This window comes from Neopsephotus bourkii, unplaced genomic scaffold, assembly GCF_033783945.1.
Source record: "Neopsephotus bourkii isolate Nb327-2 ecotype Australia unplaced genomic scaffold, CSIRO-AGI_Nbou_v1 NB_1760, whole genome shotgun sequence".
NCBI classification, from domain to species: Eukaryota; Metazoa; Chordata; class Aves; order Psittaciformes; family Psittacidae; genus Neopsephotus; species Neopsephotus bourkii.
The window spans coordinates 682756-693162 of NW_026902234.1; the positions used below are offsets into that span (position 1 = coordinate 682756).

Here is a 10407-nt window from a genome sequence, read left to right on the forward strand (position 1 = left end):
GAATGTACTGATGTAATGGAGTAAATGACCACTGGAGGATATGAAGTCTTCATCCTTAATGCTTCTAAGAACAGCTTGGGACAGGTGACAGATGTTCCATCCTCTCATCTTTAAATCCATTCGAGATAAAGGTAGGTATCAGTAATTGATCTTAAATCGGTTTTAGATTAAAAAGAAGGGGTGTGTGTGTGACGTGACAACTCACCCAAGTCACCCCTGCTCAAGCAGCAGCTGAAATTACTGTGAAAAGCCAAGGGAAGGTTTCCAAAACTTCCATCAGAGAGGTGTCCGGTGTCCTACAGCCCTTTGCCATTATTTTAACAGTGCACTTCCATCTCGGCAGTACTTTGAATGCTATCCAGAGCAGACTGGAAACCAGCACTGTTTCATGTGTGCGCATAAATAAACAAGGCGTGAATCATTTCTCAGATCTATGGCAAAGCATTAAAGAGGGCTCATTGGCAGCCAGGGTAGAGCTTGGGCTGCACAGCCCCACACCCTGTACTTGCCTGCACAGCTGGGAGTTCTACCCATTGCAAGTGAGCAGCCATACAAGCACACAGTGGTGGCTTTGCTTTTCCCCTCAAGCTCCTGTCTTCTCACAAAAAATAGGCAGCAAAGACTGCTGAGTTAATGGTGTGGGGCTTGTTCTCTTCTTGATTTATTGTACAGCTCTAATGTATTTCATTCAAATACTGGTAAAGAAAAAATCACCAGGCTTCCTCTTAGGAAATGTTATGAGGCATTAACTTATTGCAGCGTACTCCAGAACAAACTATTTTACAACATTTCCGTGAAGGTCAGCAGATTGTACAAAGCATTTCTAAACCGGGGCTCAGGTCTCTTTGTACATCAAAGCTGATTTTTCAGCACTCTGTACAGAAATTTCCATGGATCACAGGGCTCCTGGACCGCACAGCTTCCTATCTTGCTGTAATGTGGTTGTCTACCAGATCAGTTCCTTTCTATGTAAATTAATGGAGTTGCCTTTTAAAATGAGTTCTCTTTTTTCCTTCCCTTCCCTTCCTGCCACACTGTTCTCATGGTTAAAAAAGAAACCTTCTTCCAACTTCCAGGCTGAAGTGATTCATTGCTCATGTACAAAAATCTGTTCTTCTGCCAGTATTGTTCATAGCTTGATTACCTCTCTCCCACACTGCTGCACACCACTGTCCTCTTTCAACCTTGACTTTGAGGCTAAATAAACCACACAGCTTAGTCGTGTCCAAGCAGAGGGCTGTTCTTTCACTTGACATTTCTCTGTATCTATTAAAAATCGGACTACATCCCCTAGGCAACTGGGTGGCTAGGACAGAGAACACATAAATGCCACTGTACGGGTGCCTTTTTCCCAACTAGGGGTTCAGACTCACCCCATGAGGTCCTCGACCACGCACACCCGAATGCTGCAAAGCCAACTCCAGCATACCAAACATGTCACTCAGCTTCTGAACGCCTGATACGGACTTGGCCTCTTCAGAAAAGCTAACTTATTTGTCTAACATTTCTCAGATAGTCTGGTGCCAGGGATCGAGTCCAGTTCCTCTCAGAGCTTTCTGAATACCTCAGCCATGAGGCACTGCTCCATCCTTTCCCCTCCTTCACTCTCCTATCAGATTCCTGCCTGCTTCCTAACTTCTGCCGCAGACCAGCAACACTCACAGTGCCAGATGCATTGCACAATCCATTCCTGCCCCAGATGGATCTAACCTTGTGTGCTGACCACGTGCTGTGGGGAGGAAAAACCAACCACCTGTGATATATGACTGTTAACAAGCACAAAAGAGGAGGCAGCAGTTTTCCTTCAGCGCTTGATTTTGCAGCACAGACACTGGGTGTCTCTGTAAGTGTGCACATACAAGAGGTTTCCTGGCATTTTTTGAAAAGCTCATACTGAAAACAATAGATGCCAGTGATACACATGTGAGTCACTGCTACAAGTGGGACTTTCAAATCCAGTGTGCAAACACCTGTCACTTGAACCAAGGACAGGGACAAGGACCTCCCCCAGAGCCCTCTGCTCTGGCGGCTAGTGGCAATGCCCACTGAGGGTGGGACACAAAGGCCCTCCCAGATGCACCTCTGGCAAAGGCAGCCGGATGAGAGAGCTCTCACATCATCCCATACACTCATAAACTGAGCCTGACAGTACTGAGATGCAGGGGAAGACTGTGTTTACAAGCTTCAGCTTTACAATTTCAGTTTTGCAGGAGAGCACTTCTCCCCATGCTTCCCACCGTGATGCTGCTAGGAGAGCTGTGGGGCAGTTAATGAATGGCTTATGCAGAGGGAAAGAGAGGAGTCTGGTTTGCAGGAGAAATGTGTTTGTATGGGCTGACAAAGGGAGAGTGTAAGGCAAGTCGTGGTTGCCCCATGGACCAGCATTCCACTGGAGGGGCTGGTCCACCACTAGCTCTCTGCATAGGAACTTGAACAGAGAAGTGGGAAGACCTGACTTTGAAGAGCTGCCAGTTTTCCTTCTATGATTTGAATTTACCTTACCTTGCTGTGTATCTCCCTGAGCTCTCCCTTTTCATCTTCTCCAAACAATGCTCTTGGGGCAATTCCCAGTGCTTTGCTGCAGCCCAGCTCTTGGTCCCTACTTCTCCTCCCAGCTTACTCTCTCTTTGTCCTTTCCTTTCTTCCCATATGCTCCTAGCTGACTTTTCCAGTTAAACAGTCACAGCTTTCTGCTGCCCCTCCTTATCAGATCCCAGTCCCTCATCCTTCACACCCAAGCTCTTTGCCCAACAAATCCCACTGTCCAACTCCAAGACGATTCCTTTCCCTCGCTCCCTTGTGTTTTCCCCATCCGTCATAGATGCTTTCTCCCTCTCACCTATAGTCCTTTCCATATTTAAGCACTGGAAAGCTAAACACTGGATTTGGGAGTCTTCCTTAGACTACCGGCAGCAGGGAAAGAGGGGCTAGAGCAGAAGGCATTGGTGGGCTTGCAGGAATAGCGGACTCCTCCCTGTTCAGTCCCAGCGCCACAGCCTCAGCCATAGTTACATGGCTTTGATTCCCACTGCCAGATGTCTTGTACCACCCTGAGCTTTTCTATGGGAAAGAAAGAGGTTTGAGCATGCTCACTGAAGATAAAACCAATGCAGATTTTATTTGGTATAAAATACACACACACATACCAAAACCACTTTTACCGAGCACATGCTATCCATTTTTTACAAACATTAATATATTTGGCCAAATCAGAATAGAAGGCAGAGGTAAAAACAAAACACGAGGGGCATCCTCTACACAGAGGTCATTTCCTGTTACCCGAACTGGAGTTCCTGTCTCAAAGCACTGAAGCGACAAATGATTACAAAGAAACATCTCTGAGAATCTGAACATAGAATCTGAACATAGGCAAAAGGCCACAACATTCTAACCCTGGGTTCAAAAGCACATGCACTGTTAGGACTGAAGTTCCCCACAGAGACTTCAACCTTAAGCCCAAGATGAAAAGTTTCAGCCTATGTACAGCTGTAGTTTGGCAAAGTTGGACAATTAGAAACACAGCAACAAATCTGGAAGCACCAGAGAAAGACACGATTCCCATTTACAAACACCAAGAAATGATGCTGCAGGTACCACAGATCAACAGCAGAGCTTAATGCCTCAGTGCTGGAAAGAAGAATTTCCCGATACTTAATACCCTGACAAACTCTAAGGACTAAAGTGTTAATAGGCTTCCAGCCCACTGTCCAGAGCCAAGACTGCCAGAGGTACACTCCAACAGTGAGCAACAGGCCTCAAGTCACTGTATCTTCAATGAGTTTGGATTTAACATTCACCCCCTTAAACCACAGACAAAAGAAGGATAACATGGCCCCCAGCACCTCACTCCCACACACAAACACACGCGTAGCCAGTAAGGTGCTGAAAACTTCCAGGAGTTCAAGATTTGCTTTGACAACACATTTTCCCCATATCCTTCTCCATGGCAGTAGGTGTCACGTTAAATAGGAATAGCAAAATTACATGTAAGGTAGTCCCAGTGCTGCATGGGTCGCAGGGTGATCCAGAGTGATGACATGCACCTTCTTACTGTCCCCATGCTTCAGACACCGAGTCACAGCAGCAACTCTGTGTGTTCCAGAAAGGAACAGAACATGCCACCAGCCTTGTTGGCTCTTAGTGTTTCAGGAGCTCAGTTCTTCACTGAAATGTTTAAGTGCATTATCGTAATAAACCCCGAAATTCTGTGCTGGTTTTGTAACATCAGGCTTACTGAAAGTGGGGATATTGAGAACTTAATGTAGTAACTCGCAACTTTTCTTGATGCACTGATTGATGAGGGGGCTAAAATGACCCATGCAACAAGAAATTTGGAGAGGGACTTTTCACAAGGGCCTGTAGTGAAAAGACAAGGGGAAATGGCTTTAAACTGACAGAGGGGAGATTTAGATTAGCTACAAGGAAGTTCTTTACTGTGAGGGTGGTGAGACACTGGCACAAGTTGCCCAAAGAAGCTGTGACTGCCCGATCCCTGGCAGTGTTCAAGGCCAGGTTGGACAGGGCTTTGAGCAACCTGGTACGGTAGAAGGTGGCCCATGGCAGGGGCTTTGGAACTGGGTGATCTTTAAGGTCCCTTCTAACCCATTCTATGATTCTATGAAATTAACTCCATGACTGTTTAAACACTCCTGTTAGATACTGCAACTATTTCTATTGTATCTGAAGTATGCAAGTACATGCCACAGGTATCTACAAGGACTCAGTAATGCTCTAGGGAGAAAAAGTAAGGCAGGGGATAAGTATATCTTGACCCCGGACTTTCAGCATTTCTCACAAGTACGTCACTACAGCTGTCTCCCCAAAAGCAGCTATTTAAATACAGATATAATGTTGTAAGAAAGCAATTAACAATTCCAGTGTGGAAATATCACAGCCTCTTATGAACAATTACAGTACCCGAGTTTCTACCTCCCTTAAGGCAGGCACAGGATGACCACAAGTTTACTAAAAACAGATGATAGAATTAAGTCTTATAAGCATTTGTCAGTTTTGTTCCCCACTAGCTGTTAATTCATTACATTTAATGTAGCACGAGGTCTGATCTACTAAAAGCCTGCAGCTCATACCTGCTCTCTGATTCTAAGCTTGCCAAGTTCAGCTTGGCTACAAAATGTGTTTATTATTCTCTTGCTTAATGTGCCACCCTCTGCTCTAAAAGATGCAGTTACAGGTTCATTTTCTACATAATTTAGTAGAACTGGGGCTTTACTTCAAAATCTCAGTGGAGCCCAGTAGCAGTAAAAAAGCTGGTGATGAAGCCACAAATGTCCAGCTGCTCTCAGAATGCAGTTTAACCACAGATGTCCTGCTTTCAGCAAGCTGTGCTTACTTCCAAAGACCTCTGCCCATGAAACTGCATGCTGGTTGTCCTAGTCAGACCTGTTTCTGTCTTTTCAGCTAAGTACCGACACTGGCATTTGATACTACATTATTTTTTTCCTGCAAGGAACAAGTTTGAAGGCCAGTAAGCATATGCTGTAAGCATCCTGAACAGTGCTTTCCAGCACCATCAAAACACCTTGAGGAGAAAAATGGGATACATTTGTTGGGAAGCCCTAGCTGTTCTCCTTAGAAAGCCTTTTAGTGACTGAAACACACTCACTGCAGAATCCGTTTTTAAGCAACCATCACCCAGTCCTACATGCTCTTGCATATCCTGCACCAAGGCCCCACTCTGGTCTACTCACTCCTTTTTCAGGTTTGGATATTCCCTCTGGATTGTTCTGAAGTATTCTAAGGAACCCAGCACCCTGAATGCAAACTGCAAACTGCACTTGCTGTATTTTGTGCATTTTGCCCACCAGAACTCTTTTCACAGCGTACAAAAAACCCCTACAAGAACAGCCTAGGATGAGGAAAGAAAAATTGAATGAATCACTAATGAAGAGCAATTGTGTTAGAGAACAACTTCTGTTGAAAGTAGTAATTCTTGATACAGAAAATGCATCTATTTCAAACAGGGAAACTGCTTCAGAAAAGACTCAGTAATCTGCAGTTAATGTCTTCTCCCCAGCTATCAGCATCAAGTGAAGCTAGATGGCAACACTTCTTTATTCATCGCAACAAACCAGTGTAAGCGAAACTAAGTGTGGATTTCCAGAAACTTCTTATGAAAGGCATTTCCCACTTGAAACAGTGAGATGAGAGTCCCTGATTCCCTGTCGAGGTGAAGTGCATGTGTAACAGTTGCACCGTACAAAACCATGACTGCCACTTGCTAGAACAGATCAACAAGATATACTGGATCTAATCCCCCAAATGATGGAAGAAAGTACGTACCACATAATCTTTTGACTTGCAAGAAAATCTTTCGACTTGCAAGAAAATCTTTCATCCCAAGCCTGTCAATACAACCCAAGATGGGTATATTCCTGAAGAATCCTTCCCAAACAGGTTACCTGACACAGGTTATCAAGGCATTAATATATGTATTGTCTATCTATACCAATGCTGGTTTATATATACCAGCAGAACATCCAGAGACAGATTTTGCTCTCACAGTGCCTGTGAGAGAGTTCAAAAACATCCCTTAGATGATACCAAGGGTTGCTCCACACAAAACGAGCCCCTGTAATTTCTGCTTCAAGCAGAAACCAAAGGATGCAGAATTGTATGAAACAGGCTACTGTGAAAGGAGTAGATTTACTCAAAAGCATTTTCACGACTACATTTCCCTATCAGACAGTGAAAGAAACCTGCATCTTGTGCCAATGTACTTGCAGGTGGGAGGGTCAAGGAAGAGCGAGCTAAAGTAACGGAAGGTTCATCCTAACACACTAATGGGTTTTACAGCACAATATTCAGAGCACGAACACCTACAACGCAATTCAAATGTTTCCTCCATGATAACGTAATGTCTTTGAAATGCTGTTATTTCCAGCACTTTATATAAATACTTGTTTCTTCCTGATAACACATTATTCTGTTTGAAGTTCGTGTTCTCAGTTTGTATTTGAGGACTGCGTGTAAATACCCCTATAACCTTGTGTACTCTTGTGGGGCCATTTAAACACTGCCAGACTGTAATGGACTCAAACGCAGATGCCAAGATGTCACAACCTTGCATCTCTAAATTACAACTGAACCTTCTATCTTCAAATTAAGAAATAAAGAAAAAAGAGGTACTCACAGCACACGCATGCACACCCTTCTCATAACAGGATATGTATTCTCATACATTGAAGGATATCTACAGAAAAATATATTTTTAAAATCCCAAATAAAACTTAGGGTTGGGGGGATGGGGTGTCTAATATTTTTTTTTTTAATACAAGCTTTTATTTGGGAACTTTGTGATTAATCTGTCTTGGCCTCTTAGGAAACATTTGTTTTTGTCCAGGATTGCCAGCTGAGAGGATGTTATTGTTCAGAAGGGATGTGACCAGGAGGACCCTGTGCACGGCACAATGTGTCAGCCCTGAAGCAAGGGAAGAAAAGTGATTCTCTCATCTGGCTGAGAAAACCAAATGGAAACATCGAGCGTTCATCTTCTGGTTACAGTCATCCCTAAATGTGTTCCTAAGAAACATGGTAGTCACAGGTATCTCACATGAGTATCACCACCAGAATATATCAATATATTAAAAAAGAATTCCTACTTTAAAAGGAATTACAGATTTCTTTAGAAAACCAGAAACTTCTGCCACAAACATCTTCAAAGCACATAGGCAGGTTAATGCCTACCCCGCTGCTCTGAATGATGGATGGATGGGGTTTAACACGGTTCCCCTCCCCTCAGCCTGTGCCCTCCTCCCCGCCCACCCCCCACCAGCATCAGCACGCCGTGTCCTGGCAGCAACCATCCCCGCAGAGCCGCCCAGTCGGTCGGGAGCAGGACAGACAAGCGGCCCGCACCCTCCTGCCCACCTGGCCCTCCAGTGGCCTCTGCAGCCAACTTCACACAAGTGTTTCAGACTTCACAGTATGTGTTTCAGTAGCAACACGAGAGCCCAGCATGCTTCAGCGCTCGTCAATGGTGATGCTCCCACAGCATCACCTCTGAAGCCCTCTAGTTCCTTGCCGAGGGTCTTCATTTGGGGGATTTTTAAATTTCAATGCCGTTTTCTTGAAGAGCACCCGTGCTTTGTGTGTGGTCACCATTTCACGTGAGGTGCTGTGCCCAGAGGACACCTCTTACCAACCCTTTTCACTTGAAACATTCTCCGTGCCCTCTCAGCAGTGGCCCACGAGGAAGCCCCTCCGAAGCCAGCAGAGGGAAGCAGGGCCCTGAACCCTGCAACACTGCCTGCTCCTGAGGCGAGGCTGGTCTGCACCTGCCAGGGGAGCAGCACCAGGCCCATGAGGCGAGCGCAGGCCGCAGCCATGCCAAATGGGCACCCCGCGCCCAGCTCGGCCCCACAGCGCCCACCCGCCCGCGGGACCACCCGCCGCAGTCGCGGCCCCCAGCCCGGCCATCGCCCGGCGTCGGGCTCGGGCGCTACCGGGCGTCGCCGGCGCTGAGGGGATAAGCGAGGAGGCTCATGGCCTCGCCGCAGGCGGCCTCCACCTGCCGCACCTGCTGCCGGCTGAGGCGCTCCCGCCAGGCGTGGATGGCCTCCCGAGCGTCGCGGGCGGAGATGAGGAAGGGCCGGTCCGAGGAGTAGGCGGCGCCGCGGGTCATGTTGAGCACGAAGTCCTCCAGCGCGGGCGGTACGGGCAGCCCGGCGAAGCGGAGCAGGCGGCGCAGCTGGGCGCGGGGCTCCCGCACCAGGTCCTCGTAGCGCAGCTGCGTGTAGCGGCGGCGGACCCAGGCCGGGGCGCGGCGGGCTAGGAGAAGGTCGCGGAGCCAGGCCTGGCAGATCACCTCCAGGGCGCCGCCGAGGAAGAACTCGGCGCGGTGCTGCGGCGCCCGCCCGCCGCCCAGCATGCCGGGCAGCTGCTGCTGGGGGTGGCGGAGCGTCCCCCGCGGCTCGGCGCGGTGCCGGCTGCGCAGCACCTGGATGCTCTCCCGCAGCAGCGCCTGCCGGGCCTTGAGGCGGGAGTTGTGGACGGCGCGGGGGTCGCGGAAGAGCTGCACCACGCGCAGGTTGAGGCCGGGCTCCCGCAGCAGCGGCAGCAGGGCGCCCAGCTGCAGCAGCCGTACGTCCTTAATGACCACCACTGGGTACTTGCGGCACTCGGCCTCCAGCTCCCGCAGCGCCCGCGGCGGGCACGTCTCCTCGCAGGCGGCGCCGTCGACGAGGCCGATCTCTCCGCGGGCCCGCGGAGCGCCGGAGCAGAGCGGCGGCGAGCAGATCACCTTGTTGGTCCTCCAGCCGAAGATGCTGGTCGTGGTGAGGTTGTCGGCGGCGGGCGGGGCGGGGGCCAGCGGGTCGCGGGGGCCGGGCGGCGCGGCGTAGAGGTGCAGGACGGAGAAGTCGCATCGGAAGAGGGCGCGCAGCATGTCGCGGAGGGCGCCCTGCAGGCTCAGCGCGTCCCCCGGGTACAGGGCCTGCCACAGGTGCCACATGGGCTCGTAGAGGTAGAAGACGTCGGGGTGCTGGTTGAAGAGCTCCCCGAGGAAGGAGGACCCCGTGCGCCAAGTGGCATGCAGGTATATGTGCCGCTTCCCCGCCGCGCTGCCGTTACCCGCCGCCTCGTCCCCCTCCTCGTCCTCCTCGTCCAGCGGCGGCTGCTGCTGCTCCCAGCCCCACTCGCTCAGCGCCTCTTCCAGACTGGGGCAGCGCCGCAGTAGCGGCTCCTCGTCCGTCCGCCCGCGCCGGGCCCCGTAGTCCAATGCGTAGGGCACCAACAGGAGCAGCACCAGCGTGTATAGCACCAACACGGCGGCGAAACGGCGGTGCTCGCCCCGCCACCGCCGGCGGCCCTTCATCGCAGAGGGCGGGTTCGGACCGCCGGGGCTCCGACGACCCTCTGGCTGCCGGAGGAAGGCTCTTCGCGAAGAGGCAAAGTTAGCAGCGGCGGCCCGGCCCGCCCCGCCGGGGAGCACGCCCACGGGCACGCCGGACAGGCTCGGGGCTGCTGGCCCCGCCGCCCGCCCGCCCTCGCCTCCACCTCCTCCTCCTCCTCCTCCTCCTTCGCCTTCGCCTTCTGCTGCTCCTCTTCGCAGCGCGATGCGGAAGCGTCCGCACCTGCCCCCGCCGCCGACTGAGGAGCCGCCGCTGGCGGCGGGGCGCGGGCTTCTGCCGCTGAGCGGGGCTCCACGCCGGCCCTCGCCCAGCCTCTCTCCCTCCCTCCCTTCCTCTCTGCCTCCTCCCCCGGGCAGGGCCGAAGGGGCGGGCTCGGCACCTCGAGAGTCACCTCCGCCCGACAACGGGCGCACCGCTAAGAAGGGCTGTTAGCCGGGACAGGCACCGAGCAGCTGAGGGTGTCCTGAGGATGGATAACAGGTCCTGTTACCCACCAGTCTCCCGAGAAAAAAGCACGCTACGGTAACGAGGTGCGAAT

The 10407-nt window shown here is 50.8% G+C and overlaps 1 protein-coding gene across 1 annotated transcript; it reads right to left on the bottom strand.

Annotated features, from left to right (window-relative positions):
* Positions 1–8264: 8264 nt before the first annotated feature.
* CHST7 (carbohydrate sulfotransferase 7) lies at positions 8265–10144 on the bottom strand. Its single transcript, XM_061377618.1, has one exon. It carries the CDS (start codon positions 9830–9832, stop codon positions 8459–8461), a length of 1374 nt encoding a protein of 457 aa, XP_061233602.1. The 5' UTR covers positions 9833–10144; the 3' UTR covers positions 8265–8458.
* Positions 10145–10407: the final 263 nt, after the last annotated feature.

Bases quoted from the DNA above. Each gene is read 5' to 3' on its own strand.
- CHST7 (XM_061377618.1), bottom strand. From the start codon at position 9,832: ATGAAGGGCCGCCGGCGGTGGCGGGGCGAGCACCGCCGTTTCGCCGCC.